General features: G+C 38.4%; 1 protein-coding gene across 1 annotated transcript; it reads left to right on the top strand.

Annotated features, from left to right (window-relative positions):
* The first annotated feature begins 704 nt into the window (after positions 1-704).
* Positions 705-25,061, top strand: LOC116729408 (ceramide transfer protein). Its single transcript, XM_032577919.1, is given in 20 exon segments — positions 705-869; positions 1,154-1,374; positions 2,451-2,585; positions 5,689-5,787; positions 5,789-5,806; positions 13,189-13,296; positions 13,499-13,637; positions 14,086-14,172; positions 14,284-14,441; positions 16,351-16,443; positions 16,566-16,652; positions 16,815-16,907; positions 18,139-18,216; positions 19,310-19,405; positions 19,674-19,806; positions 19,912-19,982; positions 20,078-20,206; positions 21,959-22,088; positions 23,193-23,330; positions 23,444-25,061. Coding segments are annotated over 18 exon segments (1,872 nt in total). The 5' UTR covers positions 705-869; positions 1,154-1,284; the 3' UTR covers positions 23,321-23,330; positions 23,444-25,061.

The following is a 25,061-nucleotide window of genomic DNA, read 5'->3' as shown; positions in this document are numbered from 1 at the left end:
TCATGTTAAAATGTTATAAACTTTGTCCAAATTTTGTCCTAGGTTCACACTAAATAACTCAAAGGAAAAAAAACACAAAAACACCTCAAAGTCAGAAGTTTCATGATATATCAAACTTAAATAAAAAAGTATTGGAATCGGTATTTGTATCAGTGATACCATTTTGATTTTGGTATTGAATTGATACCAAAATATGCAGTATTACACACCTTTAGTGAAAAATGTATGCCATCAGAAAAGCAGTGTACAGTAGTGGGCAGAGACAGTGCTGTGTCCTCTATGATTCAAAATTTAACTAACGTTAGTGTCTTTTCTGATATCTCATTAAAATGACTTCAGGAACAGTAGGCAATGATTCAAAAGTTTTTAAACTGCAACTTTTGTAAACCGTGTGTATTACTGGCTATGTAAGTGAACACCTGTGTAGCTTAATAAAATGCCACTTGTGTGGCTTAATCAAATGCAGATAAGCTGCTTAAATTTACCTTGGTTTAAGCAAGCCTCATGACAGACTGTACAAAATTTTTATTTTTTATGCATAGTAACATAACACCCTCAAATAAACTGGTGCGAGTTAAACCTGGTTTGTGTCGTACTTGTCGAAAGGCTTTTAATTTTAAGCGGCTACAGTGTTTCCGGTGAGACTGTAACCTCGGTTACTTGTTAACTTGACAGGTACACAGTAAAGCGTGGCCGCGGCTCCTCCCCCAACAGAGCTAGTCAGAGCTTCGCTACTGCTAACTGAACTGCGGACTACAGCAGGGAGGCTGTTCTTTGGCTCCTTACTAGTAGGTGGAAGTTGCAGTGCTTGCACTAACACGAAGGCCTTTTTTTTGAACATATTGTCGACTACTGCTGCCATACCTAAGGTGAATTGCACCAATTTGTTTGTCATTTGTAGTTACTGTTAGCTAGTTTCGTCGTTTGCCTAGCTAACTAAGTTAGCTAGGCTTATTGGTATTCGACATCAGTTTCAAAACAAAGCCCGCAAAATTGAGAGTCCGAGACCCAGCTGTCACTTGTAGACTAACTTTTTATGAGTAAATCTAGCTGTTTGAAACTGTCAAGGAAAAATCGCAATAACACTCTTTAGTTCTAGATGTTTTTGCACGTATGCTTAACGCCTCGTTATCTTTATTTTGCTGACGTTTAGGATTATAATTTGAAGAGAATGCGAGTTTGGCCGTGAAGCTGTTAAACTGATAGCTAATCAAGCCTCTAACCTTGGGCTGCGGTGTTCTGTCGATAAAATCAGAGACGGGCTTTCTTGAAACTTGGAAATCAATGTCCGAGAAGAGTTCGTCGTCCGGTTCGGATGAGGACGTGGACCCAGAATCCGGGCAGCCTGTGGAGTTCGGAGGAGTTTTAAGCAAAGTAAGTTCTGGCGAATTAACACACATATTGTCTCAAAAGGTTATGTAAACACAACCCTACAAGACTCACGAGTTAATGGCCGCGTGACTTTTGTTTGCTTTTATTTCTCATTTTAAAAATCGCAATGTTCATTGATTAACACAAGTAATGAAGTGCATGTAAATGTGCCAGATTGGGACATGAAGGCTAATCTCAATTTAAGGTCCCTTACATGGCAGGTTGATGATCAAGATTAGAAAGTTAAACCACACAGTTAGTTAACTGTGGTTAACTAACTGTGTGGTTAACAAACTTTATTTAAAATGTTTAAATGAAGTTCCTCTGGAAAACAATCAATTAATTCCTTAGCTTGACTAATATTTAAGTTTTTGTGTATGATTTTTGTATTAATTGGCATTGTGGTTTGTGTTGGCCAGACTGTATTTCAAATATAACAAAGTCCTGCCTGTCATGTATATTCTTGATGACTCATAAGTGAAACTCTTTCTTAACTTTATGTTTCCTTATATTTCTTAAGTTCACAATTAAATTGAATTTTTTAAATATGTACAAGTTGTGAATCCATTATTACACCTAAACACGTATATAAAGTACTGCTGAAAGTCCTTTATATATTGCTGCAACTTCTGGATCTCTATTTATAGACAGGAAAACAATTTTATTCATCCTGAGATGCAAACTTGCCTTACGTAACTATTACAAAAGACAGTCCTTCTTTATTCCACTGCTCAGTCATCTGCATACATATAACAAGTAACAGAATATATATATATATATATATATATATATATATATATATATATATATATATATATATATATATATATACATATATATGTATATGTATATATATATTCTTTAAAGTAATTCATATACAGGATGAAAAGTATCTTAAGCGACACCAACATTGTTGTGAATTACTTCAGAAAATGTAATTCCTGCAAATTGTTATGTATGACATTATGAGGTTTTAACTCCTGAAAAGTACATTTTAATTAGTTACTGAAAAAATGTTTAATTGCATTTTGGAGCAATAACTGCATGCTGCTATTTTTTCATTTGTTTTTTGCTTTCAGTGGACGAATTATATACACGGATGGCAGGACCGATGGGTTGTGCTAAAAAACAACACACTGAGTTACTACAAGTCGGAGGATGAACGGGAGTACGGCTGCCGAGGTTCCCTGTGCCTCAGCAAGGCTGTTATCACAGTAAGTGCCAACCTCAGGGGGAGGAAGGAAATTTGTGGCTTAATATTGCACCAAAACAAAATGTCATGCAATTTTGCATCTGTGCAACATGTCTGCTTTTTAACCAGATATCTTGGAGTTAATATGTTGAAAAAAAAAGTTTAATCTCAAAGAATAAATATATGATTTTAAATTATACCAAGACCATAAAATAGGAGCGTTATTATATTTAAAAAGCCAACATTATGGAGTAATTATGCCCCTCAATTTACATTGAAATCTTGGCAAATCTGTGAATCAAATTCACAAAGGATTGCAATGAAGCTTTAAATAAATGCTTTTCTGTGAATACGCTGCCTTTTATATAGTTAGAGGATCTACAAATTAAGTTGCAATAGTCCTTTAGGTCATGTTCCTTTTTCATAGAATAAAGGTTTCACTGTAAAAAGAGGCAATATCAAAATCTGCCTTACTATAAAAGAGATTCTGCTTTATCAAGCTAAGTTCTTAATAATATATCGTAAGTACATCACTGTTTCTGAGAGTACAGTGAAGCCGGTAGGTTAATCATAGATCAAGTGACTGGAGCGTGAATGGCAGCTGAAGACTCGTCCTAGTAACAGATCTTTAGGGAGATTTTCTTCCATCGTTATTTTAATTCTGTTTCAGCAGACAGTTTGATTTCTTTAATCCATGTACTCTTGGGGTATACAGATAAGAGGCTAATGAAGTTGTTAGGAGCACAAGTTGGTAGTCCCTTAAATGACCCATATAAAATTACCTGTTAATTTCCACGTGTTATTCACATCACAATGGCATTTAGTCAGTCATTGAGATTGTTTTATTAATAACAGCCTCAGGCTTTTTAAAAGCGATTTGTTTACTTGAAATTGATGTTTTCTCCTGTTAAATGTAAGTTTGGTCCATACAGTGTTGTCCCTGGTCTGGCATTTTCCCTCTACATGTGAGACATGCTGAAATTCCACACTCTAGTTAAATATTCACTCCTGTTTGAGCTGCAGCAGCCAAACAAATGGTCTTACTGTGATTTTTGCACATTTTTCCTCCTCTGGGATTATTTGTTTTGGAACTGGATTAAAACTGTACAATTAAGGCTCTCAGCAAGCTCCTTTCAGCTATGAACAGAATGGAAACCCCGTCCAGCCAGGGTCTGCTAAGAGTGTTACAGGAACCTAATTGTTTACAGCTTTATTATAACTCTTTCTCTGTGAATATTAAACATCTTGGTGTTGTGAGAGTGAGGTCTGAGTACTTGCAGAAAAAAAAACAACTTGTTTTTTTTCTTTTTTTAACTTATCAGATTGTTACTCACTGGCCAGCAATGAATGAGCAGCAAACTGCCCTTATGCTTAAGCACTAAAACCATAAAAGCATTGCAAACAAAACTTTTGAAAGGTCTGTCAACCTAAACTCTTAGATAATCTGAGATAATATTTGTAGTTGCTGTTTCCATTTACTCACATGTGGGTATTATTGGGGAAACTCATGTGAAACTTTGTTTACATTTATGTTGGCAAATATTAATCTGTTAAATTGTGGTTTGGACGTTACATTAAGTTTTTTGGAAAGCTAATCAAACACCTTGGGTAATTAGCATCTATATAGACAACATTAGGGGTCTAATAATAGGCCAAGAGTGAAGACAAGGCCACTATGTTTGTGATGTACTTTGAAGTCAGATCCTGGAGGAGGAACTTTACACTTATATGTCACACTTTATGTGCCAATCCTTTATTTTGTGGCATGCAATAAATGTGAAAGTCCACTAAAGAAGAAATGTTCTTTTGCCTTCTCCGTTCTTACAGAATTGGTTGCTTAGAATAATTGATTAAAAGAAAAATGACTGAAAATATGACTAATTATTGCCAGTATTAACAGAACACACTCAAACTACGACCTCCCGTGTGCTTACAGATGAGGTTTTTCTTTCCTGTACGCAGCCTTTTTGCACAGCAGTGCTTACACAATGAGAAAAAGAAATGAACAAACCATAAAGTCGAGTGTAAAGCAGAGGTTTATGGTCCGTGTCTGATACTGCACAGTAAGATAGATGGCTGTTCTCTCTCTACCCCAGTAACAGTCACGGCTCAATGCGCCTAAATGTTCTCCCCAGATTATCTTCAGGTTCTGGTTGGAAACAGGGTAGCTTTTCTAATGTAACACCAGCCTACAAATTGAAATTACTGAGGGTTTTTTTGTTTTATTTATACTGTATATATATATATATATATATATTTCAAACCTTTGACCCAATTGGCAGTTGCAAAGTGCAGCTTGTGAAATCTATCAACATGAAAGTGTCTCAATCAATGTTGCATAAAGTTCTGCAGGCTCAGACTTGGGGATCAGGATCTGGAGGGATGTGACCGTTGTCAGCAGGAGCAAATAAGGCAGCACATGAGCGTCATTCTGCAAATGAAATTAAACTTAGCTGGCGGAAGGTTGTGTCAGCTGACAGAGCAGCTGGATTCTTGTTGGTCCTGGAGGAAAATAAAAATCTGACAAGAAAACTTGTATATTCCTGTGTGTTATTCCTTCCTGTGAACCTTTTGCAAAGCTGAACTCGTCTCAGCTGAGTGCAGTAGTCAAATTCCAGTCTGAGAGGAAACGGATAAAATTCTTTGTTGCACGTGTTTGGGTGCCTAAGGCAGTCGGTGAGTGGAGCAGGGTGGGGGAGCATAATAAGTTGAATAATTCCTCCCAAAAGGAGAAAACAAAGTTGAAATGATCCAGCTTCTTCCTGTAATAATTAATGTTTAGTTTTCTTTTTTTTTTTTTTCTCCGCACAGCTCTGCTCCAGTTGTTTCGGGGTGGGACAGGAGACACGAGCCATCAGTTCTCAATTAAAATGTCTGTTTATCGTGTGTGACATATGGCTTTCTGTCACTGATTGACTCCGTGTGTTTCAAGAATGTGTCATTCCTACTCAGTTAGGGAAACAAAGAGCTATTGAAGTAGTATTTTGCTCCTATTTGCCACTACTCTAATTAAGGTAAAGGGAAAAGTTCAGATTTAGTTATTTGATTTTGTGTTTGGCTATAGTCCGTTCTGATTCTAAACATTCATCATTATTATTCATGAGGCCTCTCCTCTCTTTGCGCAGCCTCACGAGTTTGACGAGTGCCGTTTTGACATCAGCGTGAATGACAGCGTTTGGTACCTCAGGGCAGAGGACCCTGAGCACAGGCAGGAGTGGATCGAAGTCCATAGAGCTGCATAAGGTGAGTAGCTTGTTGATTCTCCTTAATAAGTTTACTATATTTATGTTTTCCTTTCGTATCACTCTTGATCTCTTTGTTTGCATAGTTACGAATTTAGAGATTCGGGAAACGGGTCCATTCACGGCGTCTAAATCCAGTTCTTTATGTGTTTGCGTGTAGTTTGTGTGACCCCTGTCAAGATTAAAAACATGCTTTCTTACAATAAACTGAATAATCTTTGTTTGCTATCAGATATTTTCCTGGCTGCCGTATTCACATACCTCCAACATTCAGGTTGAATCAGAGGTCAGTTTTTCAGATCCGACATGGAGTTCTGTGTTTTCTGTTCTGTGAGATGGGTGTGACAGCAGAAGGATTCGAACACACATGCAGAGTTTGGTACTCTGGGAATGTGAAGAATCTAAGTGAGGTGATGAGGCGGGGGCTTCCCTCTCTTTGATAGTAGGCTGCTTCTCCCTTTAGAGACATGTTAAAGGATGTTTGGCTTCACAGTAAAAGTATGTAGGCCAGATTGAATTTGTTCAGGTTTTGGGTCAAAGTTTGCATTTAGATTCATCTGTTTACAGGCCTAATGTCTCTTCTGCAAACAAAATCCCCGTCTGGAGAATTTACTTGGCTGGAGTCACATGTTTTGTGATGCACTTCGTTTGCACAAGAAGATCACATGACTTTGACTTTTACACAGTAAAAGTACTAGATGCAGCCATGAATGTAGTGTAGTATTTTTCTGGTAGTGCATCACCAACATTGTACTAACTTCACCAAAATTTAACTTTCCCAGGGCAAAAACTATGTACATTATTGAAACCAGATATTTACACACATTGTTTGTTAAATACCAGAATAATGAGAATGATAATGTTAACATACTTTCCTAAAAGTCAGGAGTCTACATGCACTTCCTTAGTTTTTGGTAGAAGTGCCTTCAAAATTTAAAACTTGTGTCAAACATTTTTGATGTCCTTCCACAAACTTCTCATTAAAGTTTTCTGAAATTTTGTCTCATTCCTCCTGACAGAACTGGGTCAGGATTGTAAACTGCCTGACGAAAGCTCTCTCCAGAAGTTTTTTATCAAGCTTTTTGTCCTTCAGCCTCTTTGTGACAAATATGGTGGTGTGCTTGGTGCTATTGTCCATTTGGAAGACCTCCATATTTATGCCCAAACTTTAACTTTCAAGGCTGATGTCTTCAGATGTTTCTTCTACATTTCAACATGATGTTCCTCCTGCATGATGTCATCTATTTTGTGAGCCGTAGCAGTCTTTCTTACAGCAAAATACCACATGAGCATGAGGGCGCCACCCCTCCTCAGCTGGAATGGTGTTATCAGCCTTACAAGCTTCCCTCTTTTCCTCCAAATGAAATGTGTGGTCATTAGGACCAAACATTTCAAATTAATTTTCATTAGACCTCAAGACATTTCTCCCAAAAATTAAGGTTTGTGCCTGAGTGAGTTTGCAAATTGTAATCTACCTCTTCTTTTTTATTTCTTTTTTTGCTTTGGAAGTAATGGCTTCTTCCTCTACGAGTTGCTCTTTTAATCCATGTTGGTACTAGACTTGTTTCCTTGTGGGTAATGGCATTCTCTTACCAGCTTCAGGCAGCATCTTTACATCAGAGAAAGACCTTTTACTTTTGCTTTAGGATTGATGCATCAAAACACATTTATCTCTTGGACAAGGAACCCGTCTGCTTCCTGAATGGTGTAATAGGATCGATATTCCCGGAGTTTATTCTGTGCCCTAAATAGATGGACGTGTCAGATCTTCAGATCTCTGGAAATTGTACCAGAGGATGAACCAGACTTGTGGAGTTCCACAATTCTCACTAATACCTTGCCTGATTTATTTTGGATTTGTCCCTGGATGAAGGAAGCAGTTTGTTTGAGGGGTTGGCTTAAAACATCCTGGGGTGTGCCTCTATTTAACTCAAATGTTTGAGACGCTTATAATGTTTGAGACGCTTATCCCAGATGACATCATCATCTGGGATTTCCTGAATTGATGATGGTGTAAGCTGCTGTCTCTTCAGACCCTTTGTGTAATCCCGTTCCATGTCTGAACAATAAAAGTTTGTGTTATTAGTTTTTAACTTAATTCCCAGTAGGATTTCACCAAACTGTTTTTTGTGAAGCAACTTTGCTTTTCTCTCTGCAGCCTTGTTTATCTACTTTCAGACTTGCTCCCTCCTTAATTAACCAGAATAGATCACAGAAATTATAATAAAAACAGTCTATCACTTTTTACAAATTTTGTGCTGCCTCTGTCACTGTTACAGAAAATAACACATCCTGTGTTATTATGCAGGATGTTTTAGTTTAGGTGTGAGTAACTTCATGTGTTTGATCTATTAGAGTCACAGTGTGAATATTTTGTGACCTTGTAGAGGTTAAAGTATCATTACATTAGGCAGTGTGTCTGTGTCGCTCCCAATTGGACAAATGAGGACTTCCTCTGTGCAACCTCCCATAGTTTCATTATTGCTTCCATCATAGCAACAACGGTAAATATTCTGACTGGCTTATTTTTTAGCTCTATTTTTAGCTGTATTGTTGAAACATAATAATTATTATTTCTATAAGTTGAGTAGTCCATTTTTAAGCACCTTTATACCATCAACTCAACTTAATAGGATACACTTTTAAGAATGGGGTTGTTTCTTTGCCTTTTTTTAAAATACCGGTTATTGTCTGTTATAGACGCATGTATAAGTATTGATTGTGCAAATCATGAGGATAATCCTCTGGATTAAAGAACTGGGGATGGGGACCAAACCCTGCAAAGATGAGGTGCTTAAAGATGGCCGATAATCACAAGTTCAGCTGTTAAACATGTTTTGGTTTCCACTTTTCAAAGGGAATCTGCTGTCATTTTCATATCTGTGTTGGAGCATCAGCTTGCTTTGGGAAAACTGTTTCAGTGCAAGTTCATTTGTGTTTTTGTACGTGGGTGTGTTTGTGTTGGTGGTGAGAAAAGTGCTGCTGCTGGTTACTGTGATAAGTGCAGCTCCTAATGAATATTGCATGTTTTTTTTTGTTGTTGTTGTTTTCTTCACTTTATGCTGAGAAAATGGATTTTGATGAATATTAGAGAGCTTGAATTTGAGAGAATTGGGAAAAACTCTCGTTTTAGAACGATCATGTCAACAGTATAACTTTAACTCGGGGTGCAGCTGAATAAAAGGAGATGAAAGATGAGTCGGGCAGCAAGACCTAAAGTATTAGATCCAGACAAATGTTGCTCCCTGCCTCCCACTCTTACACTCCGTCTCTCTCTTTTGCTGTGTCATAATATACAGTAGGCTGCTTCACTCGCCCACCTTTTTAGTACTTCATTGGTTTGTTACACAAACAGCTCCAGACAGCACTCGTCTTTTCTCTAATGCATGCATGCCCCCATCATCTTTTACTCCACATTCACTTTTCTGACTGCAAGAGCAGAGAGTCGCTGGTGCCTGCACAGCGATGGATGCCGCAAAGAAAGATGGACAAGATGAAATGGTTTCACATGTCAGGGTATGTGGTTTCCTGATATATGCATGTCGAAGAAGAGGTCTCCATTTATGAGTGTGTGTTTGAAAAGCTTTGTGTGAAAGGAGACAACTTAATTATAAGCAGAAGTCGCCTCTCAGTCTGTTTCTTCTGCTTCAAAGAGCATCCAGTGTCTGCCTCTCATCTAACTGCTAAGAAGCAAATGGCTACTTTTCCCCTCTTCTCTTTTTGCTTCTTGTGCCTGTTTTCCTTCACATGATGAGCTAAGCATCTCTCTGTTTCTCTTCTTCACCTCCTCTTCCTCTCTGTCTCATAGTGAGGTGTGTCCGGGGAAACTGGATTAAATCATCTGCTTTGTCAGTGTCAGAGAGTGGTTGGGGATCGCCTGGCCATGTTGGGGCCAGCAAGCCGTCAGGACTGCAGCAGTGCCCTGCTCTGCTTTGGCTGTTGGAATGACCGAATGGTGGGCTTAAAGCATTTTGGCATGCTGCCTGCTCGCTGTAAATCAGCCATGCTCTCAACAGTATCAACCTAGTGTGCCATTGTTCTGACATGGAGTTATTTTTCCACACCCCATACTGTTTATTTGCATGCAGTTTTTGACATGAATCCAGGTTCTGCTGTACAGAGCGCCCGCACAACGCTTGTAGTTGATGAAGCTTGTAGTACACGATGTGGATATTTCTCAAGCAGCAATATACCCAGGTCAGAAGTTGCTGTTGTGCGTGTGTGTGTGACTGTACACCCTCTGATCACTCATTTAACTTGTAAAACCACAAGATCCCATTTCAAATATGGTGTATGAACGGGTGCTCAGTTTGCATGGTTGTCATGCAGCTGAGCAGGTGCATTAAAATGGCAGTCTGTGCTTTCTGTCAAACAGCGTTCAATGTTTTGGTGCTGAGTGGAGTTTTACTATACATTGAGGAATTTTCTTCATGGATTTAACTTTTTAAGCATTATCACATTCATAAGTGCAAGTGATTTGGATCGTTATCTTACTGAAACATCTGATGGCGACTCATATTTAGTCTAATTAAGCCCACTAGATTTTTATTTATCTGTGTTACAAAGAAAAGCACATCTGAAGAAGCAATAGCGGTCTGCAGTGGGCATGGAGCAGAGGCACTTCATGTTCTTAGAGCCCGTCTGATTTCATAACCGTGTTGATCAGCAGAATTTGATGCAGATAACATGTCGATAATGGTGCATAGTGACCTTTCATTTAAATAACAAATGTTTTGGTGAGTGGAAAGCCACACCCCTTTGGTTGCTCAATTCTGCTGCGTTGTCTCAAAGCACACAGGATCTCAGTGGATCGCCTTGCATGATGTGACAGGACAAAATGATCCATAGTGCTGGGATTGTGGTTGTGTGATTATTGGAACCATGTGGAACCATGACCTAAAAGGGCTGCATCATCTCAGGACTTTTGGAAGAGAAATAAAAAGTCTTTGGTTTTATTAATAAAATGTTCTTGAAACTCCGCTTGGCCTTAAAAAGTATGAATAAAAAAATTCATACTTTCATTTCATTTTATTTTAGATCAGTTGCTAAGAATGTCAATAACTCTACCACAACTGATTCTGTAAAAGCAATTCATAATGTGAATTTTCTTCCTTCGCTGAATAAATGGTCTCAAATTAAAACAATTTTTAAATGTATTTTTCAGAATTTTTCTATCTGAGCTTATAGTTCTAAAATTAGCTGACATAAAATTTTATTTGCTGCTATATATTTTCACATCAGTAGCAAGCGGCATAAAATATGAACAGGGCCTATTATCAGTGCTGACTAAGCACAAATAATCTTATTTACAATTACCTTATTGATATCTGTGGATCGGGCGTGGCACCTGAAACCACAGGTCAGGTTAACTTGACAATCACGACTGACATTTGAAATGCAAACACTTCTGTCTCACAGCCTGACTGCTGTTTCACTTCGTTGGTCTAATGAAGAGTGTCTTTTTTTCTGATTATATAATATGTTGCAAAAAATGAGCACAACATGTGGTTGTTCAGTTACGTGGGCTTTTTCTGTGGATTCCAGAAACGTGTATTTAATCATGAAGTCCGTCATTTCAGTTTAAAGAGGCACTCACTGAGTTTTGAATTTTAAATGCTTGCACTCATCCCAGTACTGGATCTTCTGGAATGATTTGTTGTGTTTATATTTTAATTTTTGTGGTTTAAAAATGTTTCCGTGTATCATGAAGTGTCCTGCAGAAACATCTTAGTTTCACAGCAACCAGAAGCTTCCTTTTTCTGGAGGAAACCCGTTTGTTTGGTCCATAATGAACTCCGGATGTTGTTTCTTTGATTTGTATTTTATGTCAGTTTCCTTACTGTGTCACTCTGTTGCAATAGGAGAAACTGCAGCTGAAGCCCGAGTATGTGGTGTCTCTCAGTATCGTCGACTGACTCTCCTTCAGTTTAGTCACTGATTTTAAGAATACCTCCTTGATTCGTTCCCATTGGCCAACAGAACCAGCTCACAGCTTTTAGCTGATTTTGTAATCAAGAGAAAATTGGACTCTTAAGCTGTGACTAAACCTGAGCAAATACCTTAAGACAGAAATCCTCCCTCCGCATGTTTGCATCCTGATTCACATGTTCAACATTTCACAGTTGATACTGCTTGTGCACAGGTGTGAGTTTTAGTTATTCACTCTGTTCTCGGCTCATGACTTCACTGCCTCTGTTTCGCAGCTGCTAGTGGGACAAACAGACATTTATTTGGCGAATAAATGATATCTGTAATAAAACTTCTGTTCCTGTGCTGAGCCGGCAGTCGGAGGCGTTGCCTATTTCAATGACGGCCAGTTAATGGGACAAATGCCCCCGCAGCTACTCCCATATGACTGGTCATAGATCTGTTTTCCAGTACAGTGCTCTCTTGGGGTCCAGTTTTTATATTAAGCCAACGAGTTCTCAAGAAAATGTTGACCTAAAGCAGAAAATTTAGCCGCCCTACTTTAGATAATGGTCAGATATACAACACACATGTCACTACATAAAAAGTTGCTACATAAGACGCTGCATTAGGAAAAGAAAAACTTGTCTCTTAAAATGTTTAATGAGAAACCAGAGTAGACCTTGATGGTTTTGTAACTTGGCTAGTAATAAAGTATTTATTTCTATTAAAAACTGATTCATCATAATCCCAACTATTTAACTTTAAAAATTTATTTGGGTTGTAATAATAATAATTTATTATTATGGCTGTAATTTACTCATTATAATATAGTCTTGTGTTAATATTAAATATGACAGCATTAATTAAATTGGTTTATAGTTTTATAAAACTTGTGAGAATGTTATAATTAAACAAACCCTTTTTTGTTTTACACTCGCATGTTTAATCTTTCCTCATTAAGGTATTTTTTATTTCTGTTTTTGTATTGTGTTCATGTGTATTTTTGATTTTTCACCCTTCAACTGGTTTTCTTTGACAGTGTTTGTAAAGAGAGATGCACCGATCAGGATTTTAACGGGCTGATGTTTGAGGTTCGACCTGCTGATTCTTCATTTAAACTGATTCACATCTAAGGAGACTCATAAAAGGGGGAAAAAATGTTGGACAGGGTCTTTGAGGTGGGAACTTTTACCCAAAAGAAAATGAAGGGATTATACGATTTGTCCTACTCTGTTTGTTAAAGAACTTGTTCCTGATCAAAGGAAAATTTGCTGCGTTGATCCAGTGTTATTCAATGTTCTGAACCACTGTGCTGTCTTTGTGTCCTGTAGCGTTTTGTTGTGCATCAGTGTTTTGTTTTTGTAGGTTGAAGCCCGAGTTTTGTAGGTTGACTAAAGCTATTGTTTGATTTTCTTTGATTTCTTCTACTTTCATTGTTGCCTCTCTTTGATTTCCGTTCACTTGTGTCCGCAGGCTGAGTCTGGATACGGTTCAGAAACGAGTCTGAGGCGTCATGGTTCCATGTTGTCTCTCACTTCAGCTGCTAGTGCCTTGTCTTCCACTTCCACATCCTCCTTCAAGGTAAAAACATTAGTCATTGATCAGGTCTTGTATTTTCAGGCTATGAAAACTGTAGTGTCTACAAATAAAACACCTGATTTAACTAAATAAACCTAAATAATTACATTTTAATGTCAGGTTGAAGTTTTGCAGCATGGATTAAACTGCTTATCTCCTGCAAAAAAAGTCCAACTGAACTGAATGTCATCCTCTCTCTGCTCAGAAGGGCCACAGGCTGCGCGAGAAGCTCGCAGAAATGGAAACTTTCCGGGACATTCTGTGCCGACAGGTGGACACTCTTCAAAAGTATTTTGACTCCTGTGGTGATGCGGTTTCCAAAGATGAATTTCAGAGAGACAGAGGTAATGTTTGGCTTATATTACACCAGAACAATTTTTTAAGAGTAATGGTCACGTTTTCAGAACTGCACATCGGGTTTCAACCTTTGGTTTTACTGGCGAAGGAAAGCATTTATTGATGGCAGCTTCTTGTTTAATGCAGCATTAGAGTTGAAGAAGAGTGGTTGAAGTGGCTCGCTGAGAAAGGAAAAATCGATATCTGCTTACAGGACGTTTTGTGGCTAGTTTGATCTCTGAGGCAGAACCTTTTTTATGATCTTCAGAATTCCTTTTTATATTAAACCTGCAGGGTGCAGCTTGAAATCTGTTTGAAAAGCACAAATTTGTTCCCAAAACATCTGAGAAAGTAATAATGTCCTGAGGTTTTTTTTGTTGTTGTTGCTTTTTTCAATAACCTAACCAAATATAAATGAAGCCTCATTGCATAAAGTTATTTTTGTTTCCTTTTCAGTTGTGGAGGAAGATGAAGATGAATTTCTGACCACTACAAGACCTGACGGTGAACACAATCACAACAACAACGGCAGCAAAGAGAAATGTGAGTTTTTCTGATTTAATTGAAGGATCCACTCAAGCAGCAAAAGCATATTTCTTTTAGTGCAATAAATGGATAACATGTGAATATGTCCTCCTTTTCTGTTTGGTGCAGTGTTTTCTCCGGCCAGTCCCAAAGTTATTAACGGGATTGACTTCAAGGGAGAAGCCATCACCTTTAAAGCCACCACTGCTGGCATCCTGTCCACTTTGTCTCACTGCATCGAGCTGATGGTCAAACGAGAAGACAGCTGGCAGAAGAGACTCGACAAGGTACAGGGACGATTGTGGTTGAAAAACATAAATGTGTTTCAGGTCTTTACGTTTGACAGTGTTTGCAGATTTTAAAAAGTTATTAGTAATAAAAAATAGTTTCACTTTTTCTATTTTAATCACATAGACGTGATTAAATGATCCAATCCAGTTAGAGCATAACTGGAAAGAAGTCTGTGGGTTTTTTTTTGGGGGGGGGGGGGGGGGGGGGGGGTTTTATGTTTTTACATATAATAATCTTAAAAGTGTGGCGTGCCCCCTAACAAGTACTTTATTACGGTTATGTCAATTTACAAAAATGTCTCAAACTCTAATTGATTGAAGGAATTTTGGACTTTGACTAGGCCAACCAAACTTAATAATGTGATTTCACTTGAATCATTCCATTGTAGCTCTGACTGTATGTTTAGAGTCCATGTCCTGTTGGAAGATGAACTTTCCCCTCAACCTCTAATAGGTTTTCTTCCAGTTTTAACCTTTTATCCTCCCAGCAGTTCTAAGCAGCTTTTCTGTCCCTTCTAAAGAAGAACATCCTCAGCATGGTGCTGCCACCACCATGTTGTACTGTGGGGAAAACGTATTCAGTGCTATGCACTAAAAAAATCAATTGAAATTACATTTTGAAGTAGTGCTCTGTGACAAAAAATTAAAGGGTGTACATGTATTGCACATTGCGTAACCAACAAATTATATATTGATTATTTCACTTTATTTTCTTTATCTCCACATTTTAGTATTATTTTTCTTTCAAATTTTGTCAGAAATATGATTGATCTTAAAAAACAGTTTCTTGTTGGATTGCTTCTTGCCTCCTGTGAGCATAAATGATCCAATCCAGACAAGTGTGTGTTAAAAATATTAATCATTCAATTATTGCAATTATTTTAAAAAATATAAAAATTGAGCGAATGAGTGTTGACTACAAAAGTTACTTAAAGCTTTCTTTTCCATGTGATATAAATGTCACTGTGCCTTTAAGTGTACGCTCTCTAGAGCTCACTGCTTGTCAAACCAGTTTCTTTCCCCCCGCTTTGTGTTAAAGGCGTGCCACATAAAGCTACAATTCAAAAGCAGCTCACTTAATCTACGGTCAGGTGTAACCAGCACAAATATACATTTGGTTGCAAGTTTGATGGCTAGCTGACCTTCTGAGTTAGGGGGAGTTGGATATCAGAAGAATTTAAAGGGAGAAACGCAGCTTGGACTCCTTCTGAGAGGAATCTTAGAAAATGACTTCACTGACTTCTTGGTGGAAACATTCAAAGCAGCGGAGCACCGAGCTGCTCAAACACCAAACACAAAGATGGATACCTTTACAAACTTCCAGCTTTAAAGTAGGTCTCTTTCTATGTGTGTGTGTGTGTGCGTGGGTGTGTGTGTGTGTGTGTGGTTGTTGTACAGAGCTGGAACAGTCCAGCTTATGTTTATTTTGTGGCAGGTTTTGTATGTCTACACCTTCCTTTGGACCCTGCTTGATGACATTGGCTAGTTTACTTTGGCCTTTACTCTGCTGCTTTTTTTGTTTTCTTATGTATTTAAGTTTACATTTAACCAATATATTATTTTTGTAATCATTGCAATATGGGTAAACTGTGCAGAACTTAGTGCATTTTATTGTTTTCTTACTCTTAAGGAAAATTTTTCTTTTTCATTTTAAATAATTGATTGGCAGCAGAAAGAAACTTGACACAACTTCTTTCTCAACGACTTCTGACGAGGAAGAAACCTGTAGGTGTGAGAATGCAGCTGAATATTGCAATGTTTGCTAAATTTGAGACATCCAAACCCACATTTTCATCACCTTTTATCCCAGACTTTTCTTCTCTAATCTGAAGAACTAAAGCAGTCAAGGATGAGTGTTTTTGCTACAGCCACATCAAACACACTTTGTTCCTGTGCTTGTGAGCAGGAGTTGGAGAAGAGGAGGAGGGTAGAAGATGCCTACAGATGTGCAATGAGCGAACTGAAGAAAAAGTCCCACTATGGAGGCCCAGACTATGAGGTGAAGCGATAAGATCACTGGAGCTGAAACAGCTTAAGAATGAAAGCAGAGGGATTTATTGATGTGCTTTTTGATTGTCGTGGTGGATCTTGCTTTGAGCTGTCCTCATTGGCTCGTTGCAGGAGGGGCCCAACAGTTTGATCAATGAGGATGAATTTTTTGACGCGGTGGAAGCCGAGCTGGACCGACAGGATAAAATTGAAGAACAGGTGCGATGAAGTCTGGAACCCTTTAAAGCTGACTTTTTCCTTCAGCTTCTTCTGTTTTGATCTTTAGAAAACAAAGATGTGTAGTTTAAGCTACAGCTTAGTGTGCATATATAGGTATAACATCTCTGGTCTTGTGCTGAACTGAAATGCTGTTTGCTTCAGTGCCAGTCGGAGAAAGTCAGGACACCGCGACCGCCTCCTGTTTCTCCTACTGATGTATTTTCCGCCATCAGTACACACCGATTTGCAGACAAGGTAAGCAATGTTTTGTTTTTTGTAGTATCTATAGTACATTTTCTTGGTTTAGTCAATCCAGTGTCTATAGTAGTCTGTGTATGCAGTGTGTCAATCTCTTTCCCTTTCTTGAATGTAGTTATTTTTTAAATTTATTCTAGAAATACATGTCAAAATTGGAACTTGTTGTGTAGAGATTCATTACACATGGAGTCACATATTGCTCTTATTTACGTAAATTGTTTTGATTGTGGCTTCCAGCTAATAAAACCTTCAAACTCAGTTTCTTAGCATTAGCAGATTGCAGAAATCCAATATAAACAATTAAATGACCTTTCTAAAGATGCTGGGTGTTTGGAGAGTACTGTATCCAAGCATATTAATGGGAAGTTAAGTGAAAGGAAAATGTGTGATGGAAAAAAGATGCACAAGCGTTAGGAATATCGGCAGTCTTACAAGGATTGGGAAGCAAACCTCACTTGAGAGTTTGTGGGAGAATCACAAGGTGTGGACTGCAGCTGGAGTCAAGTGGGTGGAGTGTGGGGTGAGAACGGGGTTTTCTATTTTATTTAGAAATCAAAGTCCAACATGCTGGAGGGCCAGTGGACAGGCACAATATCGAAGTTGCTTCTGATTCACTGTGAAGTTTCCAAAGTCAGTGATTATCTGTGGAACCATCGTCTGCAGGTGTTGGTCCACTTTGTGTCATCAAGTCCGGAGTCAGCGCAGCTGCCAATCAGAACATATTAGACCATTTATGCTTCCTCCTGCTGAAGAGATTATTGGAGATTCTGATTTTATTTCCCAGGAGGACTTTGGTTTAATGACCACGGCGTCACTGAGCCGAGAAGATGAGATGAAGGCGGCTAATAAAGCAACTGGGGTTTCCTTGATACCTCAGCGCAGCTGCAGGCTGATCACATTAATGCAATGATTAAAGCAAAAGGAGCCCTGAACCAAGTATTGAGTGAATATAATGCACATAATATTTTTTAAATGTTCATTATCTGTAAACCATAATCACCCAAATTATCAGAAATAATCACTCTGAGTGTAATGAATCTATGTAATGAGTAAATTTCACTTCTAAATTTCTGAAATATATCTTTTCCTACATTATATTCAAGTTCTTACTCTGATAGCTTCCCTAACATTTTCACCAGAGCTTCTGCTTCTCCAGTTTCTAAACGAGTTGCTTGCTTCGCTCTTCCTCCTCTCTCTTTTCTCTTTCAAACATCTCTCTGCTGAGCAGCCTCGTAGCTATTCCTCCTCCGTGTCCTCAGTTGAGCTAGTCACCGCCTCAGATGACGTTCACAGATTCAGCTCTCAGGTACTGCCACATAAATCGTGGACCCCTGTAGTTGGATGCAGGAACCCGTCTCCCTTTTTCCTACTCTTACAGAGCATGAGCAGCTAGCATGAGAATGTCTTGTATAACAACTCTATCCAGGATGCTGGAAACATTAGCTGTACTGCCTGGAGTCTATTGGAGTGAAATTCTTTAGCCAAAGCTTTATTTTTTTGCAGAAATACAAAAACAGCAAAGCACCTGCAGAACACAAACATTCCTGAACTCAAAGGCTTTCCTGAGGGTCCAGCAGGCATTATTCCTGGAAGTTGTTTTAAAGCTGCATGGCTGGAATCTAGAGAAAAACCCCTAATTTAGAGCCATTTCTCATCCTTCCATCTTTTTCCTGTTTTACGGCATGAGCATGCAGCTGAGTGGACGTGTGCTGCTGTTGCTTAATGACATTGTTTGGATATTGAGGATTCCCTTCAGGCAGGACCAGTCGGCTCATTTTTATTTGGTTTCTCCTCTGTGGCGACATTTCTTGAATCGCTTATAGGCCAAAATACTTGTTAGACCAGAGGATACTTACTTACTCATACTTATCTACCAACCCAGAAGTCCACAAGATACTTACTTACACTTATTTAGCAACCCAGAACAGGGATTAGAACTTGGTACCCAGAAAAACTACCTTAGCAGCTACTTTTTAGATTCCTAATCTTCCAACCCAGAAAAGGAATTAGACCAGATGACACTTAGTTATACTTATCTACCAACCCTGAATAGGAGTATCTAGTTTATTTACTTTTATCAACATTATTAGCTTTTTCTTCTTTTGCTCTTTTTTTTTTTGGTTTGTTATTTTGTTTGTATTTTCTTTTAATTCCTGTAAAGCACTTTGTATTGCCTTGTAGCTGAAAATGTGCTACATAAATAAAATTACCTTCACCTTCTGTTGAATGAAGTTAGCAACTCTCCTGTTTGCAAACCCACACACACTGCCGATTGTTCAAGACTGAAATGTTTTAAATGGGTTAATATAGGTTGACTCTTGCTGAATTGTGCCTAGAATAGGCAGGTTATGTAAAATATTGTCTAACCTGAGCTTATTAAATGTCTCTCTGTGTCTCAGGTGGAGGAGATGGTGCAGAATCATATGACTTATTCTCTTCAGGACGTGGGTGGAGATGCCAACTGGCAGCTGGTAATAGAAGAAGGAGAGATGAAGGTGGGTACAGAGGAGACAACAAGCGGTCTATGAATCATTTCCCTTGGTTGCAAGCTGTGACTTATAACACAACTTTTTTTCATTAGTAACAGAAGTGTTCTCAAGAAAAAGTGAACAAACTACTCCCTAATGTCAAACTTTAATACAAGAGTAAAAAAGTAATTCACAGCCTAAAACGGTTACATAGGGTTGTTCTATTTCTAGTTTAGGTTTTGCTGTTTGTATATTGACACAACTGTATCTCCTTCTCTAAATGTGGCACTAAAAGGTTTACAGGAGAGAAGTGGAGGAGAACGGCATCGTCCTGGATCCTCTTAAAGCGACTCACGCTGTCAAAGGCGTAACAGGACATGAGGTCTGCCACTACTTCTGGGACACAAATGTTCGAAATGACTGGGAAAGTAAGTCTGCAGCGACAGGGAGGGTTGTCATGCCGACTCCTGTTTAGCTTCTCTGGTTTCAATGTTGTGACCTGGCTGACACGAGCTTCTTCCTCCCTCCCTCAGCCACCATTGACAATTTCAACATTGTGGAAACACTTTCCGATAATGCCATCATTGTTTACCAAACGCACAAGGTAGATTCAGACTCAATATACGGATATTAACGGAAACAGGCTGCACATTTTTTCAGCGCTGGTCTGCAGCTGTTTGTGTTTGCATTGCGTTTCAGAGAGTGTGGCCCGCCTCTCAGAGGGACATTCTTTATCTGTCGGCCATCAGGAAGATTCTGGCAACAAACGAAAACGATCCTGACACATGGCTGGTGTGCAACTTCTCTGTCGACCATGACAAGGCTCCAGTAAGTGTTGACACAAAACACTGATCGTAGTACACAGTACTCACACTGCTACTCTTAGTTGTTTACAGCATTTTTTTTCTGTCATTTTCAGCCTTTGTTTCAAGAAATTGTGTAAAATGCAGATTAAATAAAGTGCATCAATTTTGATGATGTCAAAAGAAAATGTAAATATTTTATATTGTTATAAGTTGACAAATAATGTTAAGTGATGTCAGTTCAGTTTACATTTTTGTTATAGATTCACTTACCAAAGAAGTTAAGATAAGTGAAAGACCTCATAAACAATACAAACAACTGTCAGCATAACATAGAGAAGAGAATAAAGAGTTTATTCATTTAAAATAGCAATAAACAAAAATTAAGCTTTTTACCACAGAGAGAATGACACAGGTATTCCCCAAAAGATAGTATATCAGTGTTAAGGGAAGTAATTAAAACATGTTTTAAGTTTCTTTTAGCAAATGTGTAGTCTGTCAAAAATTATTATCCTTTCAAAATCAGTGGAAAAACATCTTATAGCATCACAGATTTAATTATAATTGCTGACACATCTGAAAGGCCTCCTTGCCATCACCCTAATCTCCATCTCTCTCCTCGGATTCTCTATCAGATCCATGACTTTGTCTGGCTTTATCTCTCCAAAACTTTAATATTCCTCCATGTCTAAAAAGAAACACGTTGATGAATTTAAAAGATTAAACCTGTCAGGGGTCCGAGTGTTATGTAGGGGTTTGTACACGAATCACCATCATTTTCACAAATGATTATTTCCAGTTGCCTTTATTCTGTTCTTGTGGCCCACAACATTTGTCTTCTTTCCCATGACTGAAATTGAGAAGTAGGAAAAGCTGTAGAAAAACCACAATTCAGCTGAGTCAGCTGAAATTGCAGAAGAGTGATGACGCTGCGTTTGGAAATCAGGCATTAATGCATAAGACGGTGTCCACCGAAGAAGAAAGGAGTGACAGCAATGTCACCAGATTGAAAGCACTTAATGTGTGAGAGCTTATGTTGTGATTTATCTGGTGAGGAGAAGAATGTCAGGAGAACTGTGGTCTGAGGGCAATAGCTCAGAGACGTAGCAAACCTGCACTCTACCCTGGGATTTAAAAGCGTTGTGTGGCAGTCTGCTTACCTTTGACAAAAACTGTAATTAAAAAAATGTAAATCCTTTCAACGGTGGAGTTGTTTCTCCAATCTGCACAACAGCAGAGCATTCCTCAACAACTTTATCACCAAAGTAGTTCACTTTGTATCAGTGAGCCATGCAGTGGTTTCCAAATGTAAGCTTTCAACCTGTGACCATATGTAATGTAATTGTCAAAATGTAATTTTGATGGTATGCTTTTTGTCTAATTATGCGTATATTCTAGAAGAAGTCGCGGGTTGGAGTATGTTTTAATACAATTAAAACTTAGTTTTCCTGTAAAGCAGACAGGCATGTGAACAATAATAGTCAGATATTTTCTGCCTGTGATGAGTTTCTGTGGAAAGACCCACTCCATTTGCATTAGTGGGGTAAATTGTAAAATTAAGGCTGTACATAAGAGTGCAACATAGTGAACGTGTTTGGTTTTTTTTTTAGAAAATATATTTTATGTGCTGTGTTTTATGCTAATCATTTGCTTTTTTAACTCAAATGTCTCAAATAAAATGCATTTGGTTTAGTCAACAATAGTTAACCTAAACTATTCACAGGGCAGCTTAGTAGCCTGGGAGTGTTTGCATTTACAGTTTTTGTTTTACTTCCAGCCCACAAACCGGTGTGTTCGTGCCAAAATCAATGTGGCCATGATCTGCCAAACGCTGGTCAGCCCACCAGAGGGCGACAAAGAGATAAGCAGAGACAACATCCTCTGTAAGATCACGTATGTTGCCAATGGTAAGTTCCTCTCCAAGCCTTCTGGTTTTGATCCCAGGATTACACTAACAAAAGAAAAGATGCTAAGTAGTGTGACGTAGTGTACAGTTAACTTTGTGTGACTCTTTGCCCGAGAAAATAACTTAAGTGTAAGTTTGAGATAACATGTTTTGGTTGATGATTGAAAAGTAAAACACATTTTATCACTTTATGAATCCCATGTGCAACTTTGCTATATTAGAACAAGAGCGAAAAGTGCAATCATAAGCTAATTCAAAAATGAATTAGGTTTTTGCAAATAGCGATATATTTCATAAGCTTCCTGTTTAAATTTGATTTTTAATAGCTGACATTGAATGAAAACCCAAATGTTCCTCAGGTTCTCTGTAGGGTTAGGTTGGATGAGCTTATCAGTGTAGCTGTCTGTCAGAAGAGAGCAATCGCTTGGATTTTGTTTTGTCATCAGCTGTCCAGCAGCAACAAAGATGGTGTTTGTCTGTATTCTTGTGAAGACACAATTATCTGATCATCTCAGCGGATGAGGTGGATTGATACAGCGTTTGTCTGCACAGCTTGTTGGCTTTTAACCACTCTATAAATCTAAAACAGCAAACATGGCAATTTGGAATTGTTTGACTTTTTATTTTTTTATTTTTGAGCAACTATGTTTTGGGATTTCTAGCTCCTGTAAACTGTAATCCTCAAAATTATAACAAATGTTTGAAACTAATCACTTTGTCCAGTGGAACAATGGACCAGTTTCACTTTTAAAGTACCATGTTCTGAGTTGTGCCCTGTATCTCTATAACATTCTATATAAAGTATTCTACTTTATATGGAATATCATATTTTTCTGAAATCCCAGCCCAAACGTCTGTAGCCCACCTTATCCGTCACTTCCTGTAAACAAAGAGGCTGCAGCAAAAAGCTTCCTCACTGGAGAGTCGGTTCTGACTTTAGGGGCAGAATGTTTATGAAGAAAGAGAGCAGTTCCCCTTCTTTTCACTAGAGGGCGCCCTGCACCACCATCTCTACACTGATTTACTGTTGTCAATTCTTAATGGCTGGTCACAAATTGTGAGGAATTGCTAAGTGAGCTGGTAACCCTCCTGTGTGCGGCTGCAGTAAACCCTGGAGGCTGGGCTCCAGCTTCAGTCCTGAGAGCCGTCGCCAAGAGAGAGTATCCCAAGTTCCTCAAACGTTTCACCTCCTACGTTCAGGAAAAAACAGCTGGGAACCCCATCCTCTTCTGAACACTAAGAGGTAATCTGAAACAAACACTTAGCTTTTTTTAATATTATAAAAAGCTAATATCCTCTTTAATTGCAGTTTTTTTTGTTGTTTTTTTACTGATTTATTCTCCCTAACTGTGTCAGGCTCTCCCATCGTAGGGATGATGCCCTTCATTCAACACGCTGTCAGAAACCACATGGCCCACTCGCCTTTCATTTACACAAATCTCCAGCAGGACTGCATATGATCAGGACGTCCCTGAAGATGAGCGAGCTTTAACGCCTCAGTAGTTTCCACCCCAGCTGCATCTCACTGGCTGCCTCCATCTAGTGGCCATGAAAGTGCATTAATAGTCAGTTCAAGAGTTTTTGAAGAAATGTTATTGATTTGTTGTGTTTTTTTTCTTCCTCTTCTTTTTTTTTGTAAACTGTTTTGTACATTTCTTATGATTACCTACTTCTGGACTTTTTTGGGTGTGCTATAATCACTAGTATTACAGTTATTTGTTTTTGCTGCTGCTAAAGTAAACTACCACAAGAGAGGAGCAGCTGCCCACTGTTTTCCCCCTTTCTTGCCTTGCCCTGCCCTTCTTGTGACGACTCTTTACTGTTTGATGGGGGGGTCAGGGCTCACTGCTTTGAAATCTTTATATTTCCAGATTGTTATAAACTAGTTTTTCGGGGAGCACATAGACACAATGTATTGTACAGAGAGTTAACTTTTCAGTTAGTTTACCAACATGACAAATGTGAATCGACTGTTAAACGCTTGAATCTGATGACAGCAATTAGCTGGGGCAGTGGAAGATTGAGAGATTTTGCTTATTAACTCTTCTTGGTTCGTTTTTTTTTTTTTTTTTTTTAATGCTAAACTGATAATATGGCCAACTGTGGTCTGAAGATGCTAAGTTGCGATCATCATTTGTCTGTAACCTCCAGCTCAGTGTTTCAGATGGACATTTGCATATGGTCAGCCTCGGTGTGATGCTAGGATTCCTCTCCTTTGTTGAGAGATAATCAGATCCACTTTGCACACCTGTTTTTTTTTTTTGTTTTGTTTTTTTGTAAATTGTTTGCTAGGCACTGAAAGCCATTTCCGCGTGTCAAGTTTGAAAACGAGATATGCCTTTGTGCTACAGAAGTGAAATTATTAACTGATGGGAAGTATATCATTCACATCTTCAGCTGTCAGTTGTGGAGAATTTACATTTCACACGCCACACTGCGGTGCAGCGGCATCCTGCTATTTGACTGATAAATGAACCACCCCCAGAATGCCTTAGACACCAGGGTGACCCTTAAAACGTTCTAGATTTCTCTACAGCCACCAGATGTGCATTTATCAACACTGCATTGAAACTGGGGGGTGGGGAGTGATGGGTCGACATTTCACGTCATCGTACCTCATGACTTTTAGATTGTGTTTAACGCCAGCAAGCGTTGGGAGTTCTTCAATCAGCTGATCTGTGCGGCTGGGAAATTCGCCCACAGATTTAATAATCTTAGAGCTCAGAGATTTGGAACCGTTCTGGATTATTGTTTTTGCTGATAACACAAGCTAGATCAACATGTTATATCATCTGAAGAATACAGTTAGTGTTTTTAATTGTATTTTGTCAGCAATCTACAGACTTTGTATATTTCTAAGTTGTACATCTGAAGTGTTATTATTTGCACTAAGTGTATTTGCATTTGACAATGTTCTGTAAAGTAAAATTATTACACAAGAGCTGAATAAAAGTGTACTGTTTATGGAGACAAA

Source organism: Xiphophorus hellerii, chromosome 12 (assembly GCF_003331165.1).
Source record: "Xiphophorus hellerii strain 12219 chromosome 12, Xiphophorus_hellerii-4.1, whole genome shotgun sequence".
NCBI lineage: Eukaryota > Metazoa > Chordata > Actinopteri > Cyprinodontiformes > Poeciliidae > Xiphophorus > Xiphophorus hellerii.
This window is presented reverse-complemented; position numbering and strand designations above follow the sequence as displayed.